The sequence below is a fragment of the Drosophila navojoa genome, chromosome 2 (assembly GCF_054131105.1).
Source record: "Drosophila navojoa isolate 15081-1374.11 chromosome 2, UAZ_NAV_1.0, whole genome shotgun sequence".
Taxonomy (NCBI): domain Eukaryota; kingdom Metazoa; phylum Arthropoda; class Insecta; order Diptera; family Drosophilidae; genus Drosophila; species Drosophila navojoa.
In genome coordinates, this window is record NC_142890.1 from 618,383 (window position 1) to 639,638 (window position 21,256).

At 39.5% G+C, this 21,256-nt stretch overlaps 4 protein-coding genes across 8 annotated transcripts; 3 read left to right on the plus strand and 1 right to left on the minus strand.

Moving 5' to 3' along the window:
- The first annotated feature begins 43 nt into the window (after positions 1-43).
- Positions 44-9,426, plus strand: Mgat2 (alpha-1,6-mannosyl-glycoprotein 2-beta-N-acetylglucosaminyltransferase). 4 transcript variants are annotated; one of them, XM_018112154.3, is made up of 11 exons: positions 44-608; positions 4,362-4,441; positions 4,526-4,654; positions 4,716-4,847; positions 5,162-5,361; positions 5,429-5,670; positions 5,730-5,875; positions 5,937-6,097; positions 6,891-7,274; positions 8,059-8,273; positions 8,332-9,426. In XM_018112154.3, the coding sequence occupies exons 2-11, from the start codon at positions 4,426-4,428 to the stop codon at positions 8,552-8,554; spliced, it is 1,848 nt and encodes a 615-aa protein (XP_017967643.1). In that variant the 5' UTR covers positions 44-608; positions 4,362-4,425; the 3' UTR covers positions 8,555-9,426. The 4 variants fall into 4 exon arrangements, with proteins under 4 accessions (XP_017967643.1, XP_017967644.1, XP_089121593.1 ...); XM_018112155.3 differs by having other exon boundaries at positions 7,002-7,274; XM_089265467.1 differs by lacking the exon at positions 6,891-7,274 and adding an exon at positions 7,637-7,699.
- A 362-nt stretch (positions 9,427-9,788) lies between these two features.
- LOC108659303 (succinyl-CoA:acetate/propanoyl-CoA:succinate CoA transferase) lies at positions 9,789-14,510 on the plus strand. The gene is made up of 5 exons (XM_018112160.3): positions 9,789-10,247; positions 12,699-13,091; positions 13,170-13,574; positions 13,635-13,901; positions 13,973-14,510. The coding sequence occupies exons 1-5, from the start codon at positions 10,067-10,069 to the stop codon at positions 14,158-14,160; spliced, it is 1,434 nt and encodes a 477-aa protein (XP_017967649.1). The 5' UTR covers positions 9,789-10,066; the 3' UTR covers positions 14,161-14,510.
- A 603-nt stretch (positions 14,511-15,113) lies between these two features.
- On the minus strand, positions 15,114-21,251 carry Nlp (Nucleoplasmin). Its single transcript, XM_018112169.3, has 3 exons — positions 21,095-21,251; positions 20,685-20,824; positions 15,114-15,577 (listed from the first exon to the last, which is right to left on the minus strand). Exons 1-3 carry the CDS (start codon positions 21,114-21,116, stop codon positions 15,278-15,280), a joined length of 462 nt encoding a protein of 153 aa, XP_017967658.1. The 5' UTR covers positions 21,117-21,251; the 3' UTR covers positions 15,114-15,277.
- LOC108659299 (sodium-independent sulfate anion transporter) lies at positions 15,902-20,286 on the plus strand. Of its 2 annotated transcripts, XM_018112153.3 has the most exons (8): positions 15,902-16,580; positions 17,666-17,965; positions 18,109-18,449; positions 18,519-18,831; positions 18,891-19,193; positions 19,325-19,470; positions 19,548-19,730; positions 19,800-20,286. In XM_018112153.3, the coding sequence occupies exons 1-8, from the start codon at positions 16,565-16,567 to the stop codon at positions 20,058-20,060; spliced, it is 1,863 nt and encodes a 620-aa protein (XP_017967642.1). In that variant the 5' UTR covers positions 15,902-16,564; the 3' UTR covers positions 20,061-20,286. The 2 variants fall into 2 exon arrangements, with proteins under 2 accessions (XP_017967642.1, XP_017967641.1); XM_018112152.3 differs by lacking the exon at positions 15,902-16,580 and having other exon boundaries at positions 17,245-17,965.
- Positions 21,252-21,256: the final 5 nt, after the last annotated feature.

A 21,256-nucleotide genomic window follows, 5' to 3' on the forward strand; every position in this document is an offset into this window, starting at 1 on the left:
TATTAGCAATGCTAAGTGTTGAGGAGCGCAAACACAACACAGCTGTTTGTTTCGCTTTGATTTTTAGTCGTCGTGAGAGCGCAACGAAAGATACATTCGCGTGCGGTAGACGGATAAGCAAGAGTGAGTTTTGTTGCTGCATGCAAAAAAAAAGAAAGCAAAAGTGAATACATAATTTACATAAAACGTATGTGCTCTAATCCTATGCGTAACAGCTAATAAAATGTAGCTTCATCCGTGTAGATCTCAAAGATGTGCTGGTGCGGGTCAGCATATGTGTGAGTGTGTGTGTCAACATCTGTAGATGTGAGCGAGTGTGTGTGTGCGTAAAAATTGCACGAATCTCAGCCGTAAGGCGCGCATCATCAAGAGCAATAAAACCTATTTAAGTAATTAATCAATTGAGAGACTTGCAAAAATGCTCTGATTTGCAACAGCAACAACGAAACGACAGCAACAAATCAAATGCAGCAGCCGTTACGCTGCGAATTGACTTGGACTTGGACTTGGGAAGCCAACTGAAAAATCGATCAACGTTCAACGATGCCGCCAACAGCCAAGGCGAAGCCACAAACGAAAACATTGCGCACTTGCCAATTCAGTCAAAGGTAAGATGAAATCCCAACAAAAAAAAAAAATAAACAAACAAACAAATATTCTCAATCTATTAGCACTCGTCTATTCAAGTCAAAACAACAACTACAAGCATTTTCGATGTTATGACTGTCGCTTAGATTTCGTAACAGTCAAACAGTAAATAAATAAGCACAAACATACCTGTTTCACCTGTATATGAAAAGCTGCCACAGTTTCCCCAGCTGCCAACTACCCCACCGCCCGCCCTTTGTCTGCTTGTCTTGCTTTTGACCGCAGTGTCCGTTTGTGTTAAGTACAATTGCACTTAAATACCATGTGGTTAAATGTACTCAAAAGCGGGTATATTTCAGTTAGAATTAAAATGAATTAAATGAATTAATATGATTTAGAGATTGGTTCAACACAATGTTAGTTTTTAAGCATATAGACTTTCATATACTTCCCGATTATATATACAATGCATGCAGGTTTAATCGTAGAATTATTATATAAACCAATAAGAACATCTTGTTTTGCCCCTTATTGTAGGCTACACATTTATTATTGTTATTGGTCGTTAGTAGACCGCCAATTCAAGGGGTATCTTACAGTTGCATACTCTAAAATTAGGTGTAACTTAAAGGCAATTGTGAATTGCTTATTAAAGTACAGAGTAATGACCAGGTGTAAAGTTTTTGCTGTACGTTTCAGACCTCAATCCATGTCTAAAGATTAAATTACCTGCAAATATACACATAAACATTATTTATGAAAACTATATACATATGCAAGGTATATAGTAGTAGGATACCCTTAGTTGGTATAGATAAAGTATGTTTACCTCAATTGATTAACTATTTAACTGATATCATCCAATGTTCAAGTCCTCAATAGATATCTAATCTTAGCTTTTATAAACTTACGTATATGTTTATATGTGGATTACAGGGTATACTTCTGGCACTCCCCTTACTATCTCAATCGATATCCAAAGTTCACACCCAAGTTCGAATGTAAGACTCTCTTCCACTTTAGCCTGAGCTCCAGTTCAAACGTCATCAAGCAACGCCCCTCGGTAGAGAAAAACATACGAAATTCTTTTCCCTCATTGTTGTTTGTGTTTTTTTTTACTATTTATGGAAATTCGATTGATTTCATTAACCAAAAATAAATTTAATGTTCGTCACTGTGGCGGGAAGAACAAAAAGTAGAAATGTTGCCATGGCATTTGGGGGGGCGTGTCCAAAAGGGGCGTCAAGAGAACGAGCTACAATCAATTACGGTTTTTATTGTTTGGCAAATGACATTTAATGAGCTAGACTTATTGAGCTCTACATACAGCTAGAGATGATATGGCCAATGGGGTGCGACATTTGGAGCGAGAACTTTGGATAAGGGTATTACGAACTGGGCAGATATAGCAACTATCTAGATATATAGCCGAGAAAACAATGTACAGTTATAGATAAATCATTAGCTGTATAGATCCTTCAGAACAGAGAACTTCTTTAGATGATTATCCATGTCTCTATCTGCATGAATTTAGAGCATTTTGTTCCGATTGGAGCTGAAGTCGGGAAATTGAAATACTCCTCCACTAAATGACAACAAAGGATATTAATTTTTGTGCAATTCTTTTCCGATTCTCAATAGTAAGATGAGTGGTCTATACCTCGACGCAGAAATACTCTAAATAAAATATAAAAAAGCATAGCAAGCGTGGCTAATTGATAAAGAACTGCATTTGCTACAGATATTAACCTTCAAGTGTTTCTGGGTCCATTTCAAATTGATTAGAAAAGAAACTGAAGCACCTATGGGCTTAGAGCTCGGATCATTTTAGTTTTGATTTTCATCAAGAGAAACCAAGAAGCTATCACATAGTTTATTCTGGGTAAATCTCTTATTCGGTATTTCTCAGTGCTCGATCTAAAATATATCTTTCAAGCTGTTATAGGAAAATTTCTTGAACAATTTAGCTACTTGCTCAGATTTATATAGATAATGCTATAACTATAATATATATCAATTATATTGCATCTATCAATGACCACTATAAATCGAAATCAGTTTCATTTCCCACTTTATAAAATTTCTAGAATACATCTGGTTTCTAGATTGACTGCATCAACATTCCCTTTCGCATCTGTTTGACTGCCGCTACGACATCTTCTATACATATGTCATTTATATATATATATATTTATGTACTTTTCTTTTTGTCACACGAGACAGTCGCCAAAAATTTGCTTCTATTTTTATGGCAATTGACGCGAGGCCGCATGATCGCCCACATTACAAGCCAGCCAGTGGCTCGGGTGGTTCGGGTGGCACGGGTGGGTCGGCCGGCTAAATCTAGGTGCCTAATGACTACTTGGGCAGCGATTACGTATCGCTAGGAGGCCACTGCGACGTCGATCTTCTCTCTCCCTTTCTAGCACTCTCTTTCTTTCTCTCTCTCTCTCTCTCTCTCTCTCTCTCTCTCTCTCTCTTCTTTCTTTCTATCTACTTATCTCCCTCTAATAACTGCCTAAATAGCCCCTGACTTGGCTTTGTGTGCAAATTCGTATTTTACGTTTGCAGTTTTTTAATTATTGAGTCGATGCACAGAATGCAGCTAAAGGTCGTAATATGCATTCCAAAACTTGTATATAAAAGCTTTGCGTAGTAGAGATCTGTGTAGTGGCTAACGATCTATACGTATTTAGCTGTATATCTATGTATATATATATATATATATATATATATATATATATATATATTGTCTACTATAATTCTTAGTTATACCATCACAAAAAGTCGTGGCACATTCTTTTCAAAATCCTATTGAAGCTTTACGTTTGACTAAAACTTATGTAAATCCAGTTTCTAGTTGGATAGAATTATGGCATTAATTATGTCAAATTTCCATATTTATAACACTCTGATGCCCAACAATATATTGACAACTTCTTTCAAGCTGAACTGACTGGATTTCTTCACGACTTTCTTTTATAAGTTCCCCTGGTTTAGTTTCTATGACGTTAATTTACGACGATTTGAACGATTTATCCATATAAAGCCGTCAATAGTGTAGGATGTAAACTCTATAATTCCCAAAAATGAATAAATTCGCCTTCCCATGAAATGTGTGTGGTATTTGCATGAATAAAAATGAAATCTCGATCAGAGCTCTCGTACTCCTAAAATCGTGTAACGGTGTCAAAAGTTGTTTAATTGAAAAGAACTACAAGAAAGATAAATATTAAGCAAAATTAATTTTCCTTCGATGTCATTTTTTTTGCGCTGTTTGATAAGATATTTCCCGAAAAATGAAAAAGAAAAAAAACATTTTGTATCTGTTTTTTCCTTTTTTTGGGAAATATCTTATCAAGCAGCCCAATTAATAAGTTGGTACTTGCTTGTACAGTGTGCACTATCAAATCTATATTCAGTTTTATTTTAAGTGAAAATTGAATGAAGAAATTCAAAACTTTGGGATTATTTCAGCAAAGTTTAAACTATATTGCAATGATCTATGTAGATCTGTAGAGGATATACTGTATACTATATACTATACTAAATTAATTACTATATAACATATAATATATTTTAATATACTATATTATACAACAGTTTACATATATTTACATATACCCTGAAAGAAAATTATCAAAAATATTACAATTCTATTTCGAATTATAATTGTGCTTTTTCTTAGCTTTCCACTCAAGCGACGCTTCACTGTTTTCTCTCGCATACATGCGTGTTAATGTCTACCTCTCAATCTATGTTTTCTCTTCCAGATGGCGCTATAAAAGGGCCAGCCCAGTAGGCATTTGCTAGCCATTCAGGTGCTGACTAAGGAATATGTCCAAAATGAGAGGTAATTCCCAAAATGAGACGAATGATCACTCTTGTTGTTGCTTCGGTATATTTACCCTCTCGCTCTGTTTCGGTCTGTTTGTAGGTCGTGTACTGATACCCCTGCCCAATACGGGGGCGATGGGGCGCAAACGCAACAATTTCTACATGCGCAGCATCTTCATCTTGGCCCTGTGCATCTTCGGCCTGCTGCAGTATCACAATTTTAACTACCGTGAGTAGCATTACTAATTGCATTTGCAATCGCAATCGCAATTGATTCTCTCCCCGCACAGTGGACAGCCGCGATGCGATGCTCAGCGAATCGGTTACCAATGACTCCGTGGATGCCATAATGTCAATGGTTCCTGCCACGCTCCACAAGTATCTGACTCCACATACGCGCAATCATACCATCTCGGCTGCAGGTGAGTGATTGAAGAGGGGTAAAACAGTTGAGTAATTGCTTGAATAGAAATGAAGTGAAGTGAAGTGAAAAGAATGATTGATGCATCGAGTGACCAGCCAATAGATTGATTGATTGATTCATGCTAGCGGAAGTAATAAAAGTTAGCCAGTGTTTTATTTACTGATGACTGACTATCTGATGGACTGATTGACGACTTGATTAATAATGAACCACGTGTGAATAGTTAACTGACTGATAGACTGATTAGGCATAGGAGAACACGCATCTCAATCATTCATATACATTTTCAATTACACTTGATTCTTTGCACAGGTCTCCAGCTGAATAGCAGTGGGTCTTCGTCGGGCGGCTCGGGCAATGGAGCGGCGACAACCATCAGCTTCGAGGTCTATCGGCCGCCGAACAACACTGAGATCAAGCGTCAGATAGTGAGATACAACGAAATGCAGCTGGTGCTCAATGAGGAGACATTCGGGCCGCTGCAAAACGATTCTGTGATAATTGTCGTGCAGGTGCGTGATTGATCGATGGTGAAGGATCGATAGTGATTAGTAATCAGTACAACATGTTGCTTTCCAGGTGCACACGCGCATCAATTACCTGCGCCATCTGATTGTGAGCCTGGCGCAGGCGCGCGACATCTCGAAATCTTTGCTGATCTTCTCGCACGACTTCTACGACGACGACATCAACGATCTGGTGCAGCAAATCGATTTCTGCAAGGTGCTGCAGATCTTCTATCCGTACTCCATACAGACGCATCCGCACGAATTTCCCGGCGTCGATCCCAACGACTGCCCCAGGAACATCAAGAAGGAGCAGTGAGTGCCGAGTGCAAACTCCAAATGAATTCCATTCGTAATGCCGGTTGCCTTTCCAGAGCTCTGATCAGCAACTGCAACAATGCTCTATATCCCGATCTCTATGGCCATTACCGTGAGGCCAAGTTCACGCAGACGAAGCACCACTGGTGGTGGAAGGCGAATCGAGTCTTCAACGAGCTGGAAGTGACGCGCTTTCACACCGGTTAGCCACGGCTCAAGTGACAACTAAATGGCTTATTCATTGAATTCTATTTTGGGCTTAGGTCTCGTTTTGTTCCTGGAGGAGGATCACTATGTGGCCGAGGACTTTCTCTACTTGCTGGCCATGATGCAGCAGCGCACCAAAGACTTGTGCCCGCAGTGCAATATCCTTTCGCTGGGCACCTATCTAAAGACATTCAACTACTATACGTACCACAGCAAGGTGAGAGCCGACTCAGTGCATCATAATGCCTCACATCTCTCTGTGCTTCTTTGTCTTGGCTACGAAATTGTCGTTAGTCGCTTAGTCGCTCAGCAACCACCATTACAAAAACAACAACAACAGAATCTAAAACTGCTTCAATATGAAACATTTCAATTTCTTATTTACGTTTTGTTTCTTAACAAAAGAACGAAAAACCAACAAGAACCAAAAGCAAATACCCACGCTTATGCCAATATAATTGTTATTAACCTAATACAAACTGTTTAAACATTTAATGTACACATCATGTCAAGCAATAGGTAAACATTTGAATTGGTTACAGTGAAAGCTCGTTGGAGCGAACACAGAAGTAGAAATGTTCCAAGCATTTTGTATATTTATGTCCTAGTAGTTAGTTAGCTATTCGACTAACTTAGGCACTTAAGACTGTTCGTTTGTAGAGCTTTCACTGTACTTCACACACACACATACTGTGGCGATAAATATAATAGCAATATATGGATCTATGTATTAATCAGCAAAGTAATTTGAATAACTAAACTACTACTACTATATTTTTCGCATACATACTCACACGCATACATACATAGCTGTATACATACATACATAAGTACATCTCAATGTAACTCATTTTACTCTAAATATGTATGTTGTACATATGTATGTTAACTTTAATCTATAAAGTTTTCCTACACACACGCACACACACTCACAAACATGTACACCCTGCAATTCATAATCGTATCTAAATATCATCTTATCTCTCTGCGTTCTTCTCTACTTGATGCAGACTAACAAAAAATCGTATGCTTCCTCGCTGATCTCGTCAAACAGTCTATTAGGATCAAATAGGAACAATTACAATAACAACAATAACAATAATAATAATAGAAATTCACAGCAATTAACTGCGTCCTCATCAGCGCTATCATCCAGCACTTCATTAAAGAACGCCAAGGTCTATGTGGGCGACACCTCAGACGTTGATAACAATAACAATAATAATAAGAATAATAAAATGATGAACAATAAAAGAACTAGTCACATGAACACTGTCACCGCCACATCCAACACCAATAATAATAATAATAATAACAATGATAATAGCAATAAGAATGGTGCACAAACTTGGAATTATCATGTACTGCCGTCATTGTATTCCGTCTATCAGAAGGTAGCACCATCTTCCATAAAAAAACCGATTAATATACAAATATATATACTTAAATTAGAATTCAATGCGAATTCAGCACATTCCATCATTGCTTATACTAGTTAGTAGAGAGCACAATTTGTTTATGTTTTGGCTTTTCTATTGGCATGTTACTTAATGCATGTTACTGTTACTACTTCATTCTGTTTATACTTAACTTTATTGTGGTTTCTCTTTATGTTATTATTCTGTGTATGTGTGCTTGGCTCTCTTTGTCTCTCTCTCTCTCTTTCAATGTATCTCTGTGTGTTTACGTCTATTGTGGCATGCCGTTAAATTCTACAAACAAACACATACAAACATATACACCCACATGTACTCAGTTGCGCGCCCGCGTACGCATCGCCAAGCTCGATATGCGCAGCATCGTCCAAGACTATCGCAAGGTAGTAAACGTTAAATATATCGTTAATCGTTTTTACAAAATATATGCAAATTAAAAATTACTCAATAATGACAATAACAGTTATTAGAGATGGCCTCATGCACCCTGCATTCATCGCAAGCATTGCAAGCCTGGCTATGCTGATCCCCATGCACTGTGTATTGGGCCTATTAGAAGGAGCATAAATAAAAATGTATATTTGTATATTGTTTACGATGGCTTTATATATTTGTGATGTATGTATATAGAAATTTGCATGCCCACAAAATCTTACTTGCTCCACTGTTCGCTGTGAGTTGAGTTCAATTGTTGGGACTGTCACTAATGCCCGTTTCACTTTCACATGTTCCCTCTCCTCAGGTCGAGTCCATGCCGTGGATCAGCAGTAAGCATAACATGGGCTTCGCCTTCAATCGTACCACTTGGACAAGCATTAGACGCTGCGCTCGACACTTCTGCAGCTACGATGACTACAACTGGGATTGGTCGCTGCAGCATGTGTCCCAGCAGTGCATGCAGAGGAAGCTGCACGCAATGATTGTCAAGGGACCGCGAGTCTTTCACATTGGCGAGTGGTATGTATGAAGAGAGAGAAAGTATGAACTATTAACAACTTTAAATCATTTATGACAGCGGCGTTCATCACAAGAACAAGAACTGCGAATCCAATCAGGTGATTTCCAAGGTGCAACATGTGCTGCGCATTGCACGCAACTCCCATCAGCTCTTCCCGCGCTCGCTGATAATGACGGTGCCGAGTCTGATCAAGAAATCGAAGCTACGCAAAGGCAACGGCGGCTGGGGCGATTTACGCGATCACGATCTCTGCCTCAACATGACGTTGCCAACGAGATAAAGCTGCAAATCACCAAAAAGAAAAAACCAACAAAGATTCTAATCATAGAAAATTAGCTTAGTTATTAGCTTATAGTTACGTAGTAAATCATTTTAAGTAGCGCTAACTCTTACACTATATATAAACCAAGAACCCCATTTGAAAGATCAAAGAACTTTAACAACTACTCGAAATCGCAATCAACGCAATTCGCATCTATTCGAAATTTTTATACGCATACAACAAAATTTCAGTGCAGCACAACAATGATATATAGGTTTAAACAAAAAACTATTGAAATTTTAAATTGTGCCGTTATTTTCTAGTTTAGGTATTAGCTAGTCCAGCTCGCCCGACTAGATTACTCTTTACTTCACTTTTATTTAGGGTCCGTCCAAAATTGAATAAAAGCCAAGTCCCTTAAAAACACTCATTTCGCGTTTCCTATATATTATATATATATATAACAAGCATGAGATCCTAATAAATATGTAAACTCTTTATATATACATATACATGTATCCCCCCAAATGTGCCGAAGTCAAATTTTGAGAAGAACAAAACTAAAGAAACCATAATGCATTAGCTAGTCATATACGAACACAATGTATTCTGAATAATACGCAGAAATCTATAAATGATATACATATATACAAATTTAAATACAGATTTTTTAGATACTAATATAAAGCATGTAAATAGTTCCAACTCTGTTGTATAGTTTTTACTTTTCACATAAGTTCTCTTAATACATAAAATAATAATCGATAAGTATTAAATTTATGTGTATAATTTGTTAATTTTATTGTTAGTCAAAAGGGCGCTTTTATCTCTAGAATTTATAATATAATAAACCAAACGCTAATTAAATTCAAACACATTATTCTACAATACATTTTTTTCATTTGCTTAAAATATTTATGTTAAAATAGAAATAAAACATTCATAATACAAGTGAAATAAAAAATGTTCAACTCAAAAATAAAAGTAATTTATTAAAAAGAAACGAGCATATGTTTTTCCTAATAAAGATTTGTTACTGACTTAATTTCTTATATTAATCGCGACAGAAATTTGGCTCAATAGAAGGCTCCACAAGTTTTGAATTTTAGCGCGCACCCAATCAAATGTCATTCACATTTCAGTGCTGAGCAACGTCATGAATTGACTTACAATTCATATCGCTTGGCAAAACCAAAATACAAAATAAATAAAAATAATTTTAAAAATGCTTTAATTTTATTTTTATTTGTTGTCGTGTACCATAACCAGAAATGTAAATATTTTTTTGGAATCCCTATTCAAAATTTCCATCCGATGCAGGAGACGACTCAAATAGTCCACTGTTGAAGAGCTTTTGCGGTGTGGTAAAGCTCGCGCTTTTGGCTAGTTGTAATCGCACCGCTGGAGCGGCAAGACACAATAAGAATTGTTCTGGGCGAGCAGTATAAACCAGATTTCCAATCACTACCTTAAGGAAAGGCCTGCGTTCTCTTTGTGCCAGTGTGTTTGTAATTAATTAATCGTGCAATCATGAGCAAACAACTGATCCGAAATGTTCGTCAAATGAAAAAACTGCTGTCCATGCCCGCTGCGAACGCCGCCGTAGGCTCGCACAACAACTACTTCACCTATGTGAATGAGCTGTCGCATCCGCTGCCACGCGAGCCGCCAATTGTGTCGCCCGAGGAAGCTGTGGCCTGCATCAAGTCTGGTAAGTCGACTAGCGACTATCTGCTGCCGTCCACAATGACCAATTTCAGCCCATACTCAGTGCCAAAACATAGCGAAGTGATAAAATCGACAGTGTTATGTAACGCGGCAGCAACTACCGTGATTGCTGTCTCCCTCCCCCCACCGACACGACACACTACTGCGCTCTGGTTCGACTGCTTAGAAAAACAGAATGAAAATGCGAACAGCCAAAGGGCCGTGGGGGTTGTCACTATCACATGCAAATTTTATTATAAATATGTATGTGCGCGCATGTGTGTGTGTGTGTTTTGTTTGTGTGGGGCTTGTAAATCTAAACTATTTACATATTTGTCTGTGTGAATATGTGCGTGCTTAAGTACATAAACATATTAAGTGGACAATTACAGGGTGCTCAGTAGCAGCGGCCATATAGAAATCAATTGACCGTGATTAGTCCTACGATTAGACGATGTCCATATCAGTAATTTATGACCAACCCCCACGTATGCAAAATCCACTATTCTAATCTATACATAATGTATGCATAATTCCACTGTAGATCAGCAGATAGGAGGTGCAGTTGTTGTTCTTCTTTTGTTATATGAAAACAGTGTTGTATACTATTGAATAGTGGCGTGTACTTTGTACCGTATCCAGCTGTTCAGCTCTCTTCGAGAGAAGCTCAACTTTAAGACGCACACACACGCAAAGAGAAACACTTACACGCACACACGTACATACATTTATTGAAGCATGTACATACATACATAACACAGTCGCGCGCGTCTTGGCTGGCAGTTAACAGCTGTGCTGATAAGAACAATATTAATACATAAATATACGAAACCGCTATAATGTACATATGCATGTCGAACATTATGCAACAACATCAGAAGTTGCTGCTTTGCGGCATTCGCATTCGCATTAGCATTTTATTGGCTGCTTCCATGTGGGCGGTGCCATAGCACTGATAACATACAGCTCCCCATACGAAATAAATTGCCAAATTGTTCATACTAATTTAGCATTGATTCAATTAATTTCAATCGACAAGTTGCGCAAGAGCTAACAGAAGAAGAAAAATATTATCAATCCTAATTAAACTAGTTATTCAAGCTGTCACGCCCTCTGCAAAGATGTACAGTTTATTTACGTTTTAAACTAATATTGTTTAACTCGCTATTCAACTGTTTTTCTGCTTCTTCCATTTGCGATCTAACATCGGTTAGCACTGGCGTTCTAAATTTAGATCAATTGGCACACCACGAGCAAAGCTAAATCAACTACGTCATATCGTTTGGAAAAGTTTTTCTTGTTGTCATTTTGAATTCTTTTTATTTTTTGGCGTTACGCGGCGTCGTTTGGTTCGATAACATTTTGAGGCAGGTACGCAGTTGTTATGTAGGCGATTGCATGACATGCGTGCGGGGTTTATTCGATAAGCTTGGGTAATGTGAGAGAGAGAACAAACATTAACGGCTTATTAAATATTAATGGTGTTTGTTATTCTTATCAAGCACTTGTAGTTTATCTAAATGTATATTTGAATAGATGTATACATGCAGAGTACACACACACGCTTACACTTTCTTTTTTTTGTTGGCCCAAGATATCAAAAATAAGGAAGCGAAACGTTTTGACAGAATTTTGCATCCGTAGGGCGCCATATAAATAGAAAATTGGCATGCCTTCAGCTTTACAAACATACATATACACGTGTATATGTGTTTGTGTGTATCTCTGCATATACTGTAAGTTCGTTGATCGTTAGGATGATTAGCAAGGCCAACTAGTCGTATCAAGTACAGTGCGCACTCTTTAAATTTGACTAAAAGTAAAAGTGGTGCTTCCTAGATCAAATGGTTAATTGAAGAAGTGCACTTTATCAGTTCTTCAATAACTTCGCATTTATAGAATGTGTTTATGAAATCATAAATTTATTTAGCCATTAAACTATGATAATTCTCAAATTACAAATTCATCAATCAGCGCATTAAAAATCTAGCTCAGACTATGTATGTATATAATTGAAGTTCATTATTCATTCAAATTCTGAAATATGTATACGCATGAACGAAGTCATTAAGGAAATTCTAAGCGAGCCATCAAAAGAGTCATTGAAGATAAATAGCTACTAAGACGGTAATCAACTAGTCAATCAGAGCTAAAATCAGTCGTAAATAATAAAATGTCTTGCTAAGTAAATTCGGCACACATAGTATGATGTTACAGTTATTTTGTGAAGCATCCAGTCCTTGTACCATTGTCAAGAGCGATAATCAATCTATCAGTCAATTTGGTTATTAGTTATCATAAACATTAATCAGGCTATCGATCAATCAAGTAAATTGGATTAGAGGGGATATAGTTTACTATTATGACTTAAGCCTTTCGAGACCTTCGAATGCATTCAATCAATCTCAATCACACATAAACTTTTGCATTCTAATGAATTCCATTTGCTTTACAGGCGACACCGTCTTCGCGCAGGGTGCTGCTGCCACGCCTGTGGCATTGCTGAATGCAATGTCACAGCACGGCAAGTGCAACAAACTGGAGAACGTGACGGTGTGCCATATGCATACGGAGGGACCCGCCGAGTACTGCAAGCCCGAGTACGAGGGCATCTTCCGCTCGAACTCCTTCTTCATGGGCGGAAATGTCCGCAAGGCCGTTGCCGAGGGGCGTGGCGACAATATGCATATCTTTCTGCATGAGATTCCTTTGCTCTTCTCCAAGAAACTGGTGAAGCCCGATGTGGCCTTCATCCACGTGTCGCCGCCAGACAACCACGGTTTCTGCTCGCTGGGCACCAGCGTCGACTGTGTTCGCACTGCGTTGCTGCATTCCAAGATGATTGTTGGTAAGGAAATCATACCTACCATATACATATGTAGGTATATACATATATTTACCTGTATGCTATGCCCTCTGCTTGCAGCTCAAATCAATCCCAATATGCCTCGCACCTTTGGCGACTCCATCATCCACAAGTCGCACTTCGATTTCGCCATCCAGGTGGACGACAAACTTCCTCAGCACGGCACCGGCGAGCTGTCGGAGGTGGAGCAGAAGATTGGTAAATTGATTGCCGAGAACCTGGTGAAGGATGGCGCCACACTCCAGATGGGCATTGGCAACATTCCGGACGCTGTGCTGAACTCACTGCACAATCACAAGGATCTGGGCATCCACTCCGAGATGTTCGCCAACGGCGTTGTCGAACTGGTCAGGAAAGGCTGCGTGACCAACAGCAGAAAGAGTATGCACAAGGGTCGCATCGTTGGCTCCTTCCTGATCGGCAATCAGGCCCTTTACGACTTTGTCAACAATAATCCTTTCATCGGTAGAGTGCTGAACTCCTATTGGCTATATAGAGACCCTAATCCGTTGTAATCCTTTGCAGAGATGTTGGCCATTGACTATGTGAACAACACGAGCATCGTCAAGCAGCAGCCCCGCATGACGGCCATCAACAGCTGCATCGAGGTGGACTTGACTGGCCAGGTGTGCTCGGATTCGATTGGCACACGCTTCTATTCAGGATTCGGCGGTCAAGTGGACTTCATTCGCGGTGCAGCGGAAGCCCTCGATGGCTTGGGCGTGCCAATCATAGCGATGCCATCGACTACCAACAAAGGAGAGAGCAAGATTGTGCCAGTACTTAAGTCAGGTAAAGTCAAGTCCGCAGAGGCCACAATCATCAAGCTAATGCCCCCTTTTCTCCAATTTCTAATCCCTCAGGAGCTGGCGTTGTTACCTCTCGTGCTCACGTGCACTACTTGGTCACCGAGCACGGCATTGCCTCCCTGTTTGGCAAGAATGTGCGCCAGCGCATGTACGAACTGATTCAGGTCGCCGACCCTAAGCACCGCGAGGCGCTGGAGAAGGCAGCCTTCGAGCGGCTTAAGGTGATGCCCAGTCCCGCCTAAGCCTCACAGCCCCAAACACCGCAATTAATGGAAGCCGCGACGGGAACAGCAATTGCAACTGCTAGTGCAACGTCTAATCCTGGCTGAAGATATTTTGAATATGAAATTAGAATGGCTAAAGACATTCAATTTTCTACATCCGGAACTTTTCATCTGTATGGCTAAGAAAATCAACTAAGTGAAAATCATTAAAGGAAATGTTAACTTTGTAAATTGTAAGCGGATATTTTTCATTCAGCCTGGTCGAGATCTCCTAAAACATCATATATATTTGTATTCTAAATCAGAATTCAGATGCGGGTATGAATGTGTGAATGCAGTTTGCTCAGAAATATAAATTATTGCACAACTCTGGTTTTCTTGTAGTATCGTAGTATTTTCAAATGATATTTACAGTACACAAAGAATATCTTTTGTTGGTTTCCTAATTGAGATCTATATAACGTTTCCAAGTTGCTGCAGAAAGTGTTCCATTCTCCAAAGGTAGGGTATCTCTTAGTCGGATAGCTCTTATAAAGCGCAATTCAATTTCATTTCAGCATGCTGCTGCATATAGTAGACACTGTTAGGGTATCTAACAGTCAACTTAAGTTTTTCAATTTAATCTCAAAATACTTGCAGCGTGAGCGATAAATGGCGCCAACTATTTAATCAAAACTTCGTTCAGTTTAGTTTTTTTAGTTTCTGTTTATTTCCTTTGTTGATGTATAAAAATCGAGGCCAGCGTTCAAGGCGCATCTGGGACTGAAGTAATAATCGTTTTGTAAAGTACTTATATACAAATATATGTTCTTCAAGGAGCGCCCACTAGTCGCTGGAGTTCAGTTTTCTGTTTACATAACTTGGCTTATTGGATAGGTGTTAGTCGGTCGTCTGTATACATCATCAGTAGTTATAGTACTTTAGTGCGTGAATTGAATGTTGCTGATTTTAAGAATCTCAGAGAAAGGAACTAAATAGTAGGTTGTAATATATATGTTGCAAGTTTTACATATCGTATCGTATGGTTTTATGTTATGTATTGTAATTGTATATTGTTTATAGGGCCTAAAACACGTTTAAAATCTACAGATTTAGCTTAGAGACTTCTTTCTTCCTCGTCTTCATTGCTTGCGATTTACTTCTTTTTCGGGTTCTTGGCGTTTTTGCCGTCGGCGTTGGGCTCGATTTTGGCGCGCTTCTTTGGATGCTCAATCTCATCGTCCTCGCCATCGTCCTCATCGTCCTCCTCCTCCATATCCACAACCTCAACGTCGTCCTTGATGTTCTGGCCGTGGATATAGACGGGTCCACTGCCCTTAATTAGCTTAAACGTCACCTTTGATTCGTAGAACTCAACGTCGGGATTGACGGCTCGTGTCTCGCCAGCCTTCAACACGGCTATGGGAATCTGTACAGAATCCTTCATCGTGGTCACCTGTTGAGACAGAGAGGGAGACGGAGAGAATTAGTAATATACAGATAAGCGAGTGCCGAGACAGTTGGGGAATTCCAGTTGACTGGAATTAATTCTAGCCAAGTTTTGAGATATGCGATTTATAGATAGGCTTTGGCTGCATTAGGCAAGTCATTTAATATACTCTTTCCAAACAGAGAGAGCAGAGCATATTAGCTTGGAGTAACACAAGCTAATGCAGCTATAGTTAATAGGGGTAAGGGGTAAGTAAGTAAGCTAATCATATCATCGTTCACAACAATGCGAGATGCCTCTGCCTGTTAGGGGAGTGTCACTTAACTGTTACTTCCTTTAAAGCTCTACACCTATCATCCCTAAGATTGAATGTGTGCATGGCAATCAAAAATAAACTAGGGCTTAGAAGTGGAAGTGCATTAAGCTATCCGTCACGTCTCTTACGTGCCTAATTAATGTATTTATGTATGCTTTGATAATGGAGTAGTTCATGTATATCGCAAGGCTGCATCGTCTGCCTGCCAGGGTATTTGAACTTCGCTACTAGGATCGATAAGACTTCTGACCTGTCAATCAAAATCACGCTCCAACTCCCCTCCCACTGCTCATCAGCGTAAGAATGTCAACACCTGCTGTCATATACATTATGTATAGCCGGCGTTAACTGATTTCAATCGCTTGCAGCAACATTGAAAAACTGAGATAACCAGAACTTAAAAAACAAAACACAGAGATACAAATCGTAGGCGTAGCCCAATAGACCTATATACGGGAGCAATGATACCTTGTCGAGCATTCGACGCTCTGCGTTGGCAGAGACAACATCGCAAAGCAATTCCTCCACAATCTTCCACTTGAGTACCCACAAATCGGAAAGCACGTGCTTTCTTCTTAACAACTTGTCGAACAGTTTCTAATAAAAATCCACTCAGTGTGAAGTACCCGACGAGAGAAACGCGTAAAGTACAAAATATAACGGTGCAAATCACAAATATGTGTGACTATGACGGTACGTTCCAATATTTGATAAGTGCGCTATAATTGTTAAAGAGTGCAAAATAGAAATTCAATTAAAATCAACTCCAAATTAGCCAACAGCTTTCTAAAAAAACGGGATATATTGCTAATTGATAATGCAAATATTACGGGAAAGAAATACATATATCAATTATTGACGTACAATCAATCTCCACAATATGAATATAAAAAGTTCCCTAAATATAACCAAGATGTGTGATATCACTTACGAAATCCTTCAATAATGATTAAGATATCACTTTATCTAAAAATTATTTACAAAATACAATGAAGACAATTGATATCTGTTTATGCCTAAGGTGGCTCCATATAAAAACCATAAGGATCTGACATTGATTTTCAATCTATTTTTCGATCCCATTATCGATTTTCAACTTAAGTGAATAAAGCATTTCAGAAAAAACTGAAAACTGATATTTATTTAGTATTGATTTAAAAATTTCGTTGAGTTAATAAATATTTGCCTAAGTTTCAAGTCTTAAGCTCTATAAGCAGTAGTCAGGGAAATATTATTAAGCTAATGTGCTATATATCAGTCAAACTCCTACTCAAATGGTTGTTTCTACCCGAAAGAATTATTTGAATAATATTAATTGAAAGCACTTAACAGTAGATTACATTACTATCATATACAACATTAATCCTTTGTTCCGATTGTAACGTTCAAGAAAATATATTACTAGCTTCCTCAAGTATTGATAGCGCCCACAACATTATCTAAATCGATTAGGACCCTAAATAACATAAATAATATGTCAATGGAATTTTACCAATATTTCATCGGAATTGATACTGATATACGGCAAATCTCAATCTAGCACTGAGGATCTTTAATTTGTGTCAGAAGGTAGACGGTAGAGCTAAACTGAACATGGTGTGGCCCACTTCAGTTCGATTAAAGTGAAATTCAATAAATATTATTAAAACATTGTCAACTAGATAAGAAGGCGAAGCGAGCGAGCGTGGCAAAATCATTTGCGGCTTTTAATCAATATTCAAGTACTACTCCCTCAATGCCATCTCTCTCTCTCTCTTCCCACGTGTCCTATTATCCAGATGAGCTCTATCACGAGCACCTGCCAAACATATGCGGAGCTGTGCGCGAAAAGTCGAAAACCTGTTGCAGCATAAATACTGTCAAGCGCAAGCTACCAATTTTGACTTGGCTGCCCGAATATACCCTGAAAACCCTCATCGTCGATTTCGTAGCGGGTATGACCGTCGGCCTAACGGCTGTGACTCAGGCCATAGCCTATGGTGCCGTCGCTGGACTACCCCCGGTCTATGGTCTATACTCATCATTTATGGGCTGCTTTCTCTACATCATCTTCGGCTCCTGCAAGGACGTTACAGTGGGTGAGTTAACAATTAGTAGAGTAGAGTTAAACAAGTCGATATAAGAGTCCAAAAAAGGTCCCAATCAATGTGGGTGGGTAATATGATTATAGTTTTGAAATTGTATTATCTTAATATATTAATTAATTTCAACGAATAAACAGGTCCCACAGCCATAATATCTATGATGGTCTATCCACATGTTGCCGGCAATCCGGACTATGCCGTCCTAATATGTTTTCTAACGGGCTGCATTGTTTTGGTCCTGGGCTTTCTGAATCTCGGCGTGCTGGTGCGCTTCATTTCGGCACCTGTGATAGCGGGCTTTACTTTGGCAGCCGCCTTGACTGTGGGCAGCGGTCAGATCAACAATCTCTTTGGGATACAAAGCAAATCGAATGAGTTTCTCAAGTCGTGGATTAACTTCTTTGGTCACATACAAGAGACGCGACTGAATGATGCGCTACTGGGCTGCTGCACACTGATTCTGCTGCTGTTCATGAGGGTAAGTTTGGGATTGCTCATGGATCATGTTTAATGATAATGCCAATCAATTCTATTTAAATGCCAACAGAAACTTAAGGATCTGAAGTCCTGCGGCTGTCAATCGGTGCTTAAATATCTATCGCTCTGTCGCAACGTCCTGGCCGTCATCATCGGCATTCTGATCTGCTATCTGATGAGTCGTGAGCGCGAGGAGATGCCATTTCGCATCAGCGAGCAAATCACGCCGGGCTTACCACCTTTTCGTGCACCGCCATTCGAAACCGTAGACGAAGAGGGTCAGACTGTTGGCTTTAGCGAGATGATATCGAACTTGGGCAGCGCCGTGGGCACAATACCCTTACTCTGCATATTGGAAGTTGTTTCAATTGCCAAAGCATTCTGTACGTAAGCCCAACATGTTATATAATATATATTATTATCATATGCTTTATATTTGCAGCTAAGGGCAAGATTGTGGATGCTTCACAGGAAATGATTGCGCTGGGCTTTTGCAACCTCTTCAGCAGTTTCTTCTCATCGATACCCATAACGGGATCCTTTGCTCGATCGGCAATCAACAATGCGAGCGGTGTCAAAACCCCACTGGGCGGTGCCTTCACGGGTATTCTGATACTCTTGTCTCTCGCCTTCTTGACCCAGGTCTTCGCCTACTTGCCCAAAGCCACGCTGGCAGCCATCATCATCTCAGCCATGTTGTTTATGGTGGAGTACGACACAATAGCTGAGATCTGGCGTGCGAAGAGTAAGTAGACACCGATTGGGAGAGTATGTATGCAGCAATATACAGATTCTGACCAAGTTTATAAATGTCTACCATTAATTTAGTCGATATTTCTAACAAAATGTTTAATTTCCATTCCTGTCTATTCATAGAACGCGACATGGTGCCTTTTGTGTTCACCGTGCTTTGCTGTCTGTTCTGGTCCCTGGAGTATGGCATGCTGGTGGGCGTCCTAATCAATGCGCTCTTCATACTGAGCAAGAGCATGACGCCACAGTTTCAGCTTGAATCCCAAAAGGTAAAATTAAATATGGCAAAATGCAGTGATTCGCCATTTCACTTTCAATTTTTTACCTATTCCTCTAAACCAAATAGCATAACGGTCTCGAACTATGCGTGGCTGAGTTAAAGGGTAACGTGGACTATACGGCAGCGGAGTCTTTGAATATAAAAACCGTGGCATTCGTGACGGAGCAGAAGACAATGATGGAGAAAACGGTTTCATTGGTGATCATCAAAGGCTCGAATATTGGCTCAATCGATTCAACTGTTGCGCTGGTAAGTAGACTTTTAGACATGATATATGACTACCATTCATTAATATAAAATTTGACTTTTGCTATTTAGAATCTGGTATCATTGCGGGACGATCTGAAGCAGCTGCAGTGCGAGCTTATCTGCTGGAATTGGAATATGGCAGCGGCGGGTGTCGTTTGCCGACTGCAGAGGAAGGCTCGCAACATGTTCAGATTCACCAAAAACTTTTCCGAGCTATTAGAAATGGTGGCCAATGGAAACAGCAAGAGTGAGAGTGACAACAAGAACTACAGCAATAGCAACGGCAACCACAGTCACACTGGAAGCAGTCCAGTTGATCAAATTTCATGACGCTTAAGTCAATATTGAAATGTGCTTTGTTTTGTACAGTTACATTATGCGAATGGCAAGTAGTTGGCTTTGAAAATACCCTATGCGAAGTGCTAAAAGCTGACAGATACGAGCTATGTGTGCTACAAGTACTTTATATCAGATAAGCCCGAAGTTTACTTGGAAATGTCTTAAGGCATTATTTATAAATAGTTTAAGTACATAAATATATTTGCAACAAAAGATCTATACTCTTGATAAATTAGGAAATAACTTGCGTATTATTAATTTTATATAGTACTAATTTATGAATTTCTTGATGTGAACATAGCCAACCCTATTCAGCTACATTTGATTAGAGGGTATTCGAAGCTAGATTGTAGGCAAAAGCAGACTTTCGGGCATTTATGACGTCACATATATGCAAACAACGATAACAGACAAAGGGCGCGTATTGCAGATACAGACAAAATTACCCTTTGCCCACGGCAAAATGTTGCGCGTGCTTAAAGAATTCAAACCGGTCTGGTCCATGCCCAAACTCAATAAGAGATTCACAGACACGCACACACACACTCATATTCAGACGGACACACATATACTTGCTCTTACACACACATATTCGATTTGCACTGGCGCACTTACCTCAACCACGTTGAATTCATTGTCCTTTGCCTCGGCGCCCAACAGAATCTGCTTGATAACCAGCTTCTGGCCTCGTGCATAGTCCTCGTCGGCTACAACGTCCCAAGTGACGCTGTTGTTTTCCGCGCTGAGGGTAACACCTAATGAAATCGAACATATTACTTGTGAATTTAGAAAAAATCAAATTACAACTACTTAAACGTTTAACCACACAGAGACAATTTATTCTCGTTTATGCATGCTATATGCACACACACATATGCATCAATGAACACACACACACACTCACGAACATCCGCAACCTTGAATAAAAATGCCGGCAGCCGGCAACACAGGCCTGCACGGTGCATATAGTCCAATTGCAGTCGCTCACATAATACGCAAGTCGCTCGCCAGTAATTTATATTTACCATAGAATGATTCCTCTGCCATTGCAATTATTTGATATAGTTTAAAATCTAAAATTCAAGCGCCGAGCACGTGTTGAGCAAAAACTTTTGCAAAATGGTAGCTACTAATTAGGGATGAAACTCACGATAGAGATGTGCTCGCCATTCTTGGCGTTACCAGAC

Coding starts and splice junctions, on each gene's coding strand:
- Nlp (XM_018112169.3), bottom strand. CDS start 21,116: ATGGCAGAGGAATCATTCTATG. Junction 20,825..21,094: donor GGCAGAGGAATCATTCTATG/GTAAATATAAAT, acceptor CGATTTCATTAG/GTGTTACCCTCAGCGCGGAA. Junction 15,578..20,684: donor ATGAATTCAACGTGGTTGAG/GTAAGTGCGCCA, acceptor CTGTCTCAACAG/GTGACCACGATGAAGGATTC.
- LOC108659303 (XM_018112160.3), top strand. CDS start 10,067: ATGAGCAAACAACTGATCCGAAATGTTCGTCAAATGAAAAAACTGCTG. Junction 10,248..12,698: donor TGTGGCCTGCATCAAGTCTG/GTAAGTCGACTA, acceptor TTTGCTTTACAG/GCGACACCGTCTTCGCGCAG. Junction 13,092..13,169: donor GCATTCCAAGATGATTGTTG/GTAAGGAAATCA, acceptor CTCTGCTTGCAG/CTCAAATCAATCCCAATATG.
- LOC108659299 (XM_018112152.3), top strand. CDS start 17,623: ATGCCATCTCTCTCTCTCTCTTCCCACGTGTCCTATTATCCAGATGAG. Junction 18,832..18,890: donor TTCAATTGCCAAAGCATTCT/GTACGTAAGCCC, acceptor TTATATTTGCAG/CTAAGGGCAAGATTGTGGAT. Junction 19,471..19,547: donor TTCAGCTTGAATCCCAAAAG/GTAAAATTAAAT, acceptor TAAACCAAATAG/CATAACGGTCTCGAACTATG.
- Mgat2 (XM_018112154.3), top strand. Junction 5,671..5,729: donor AGGAACATCAAGAAGGAGCA/GTGAGTGCCGAG, acceptor TTGCCTTTCCAG/AGCTCTGATCAGCAACTGCA. Junction 7,275..8,058: donor TGTATTCCGTCTATCAGAAG/GTAGCACCATCT, acceptor CCCTCTCCTCAG/GTCGAGTCCATGCCGTGGAT.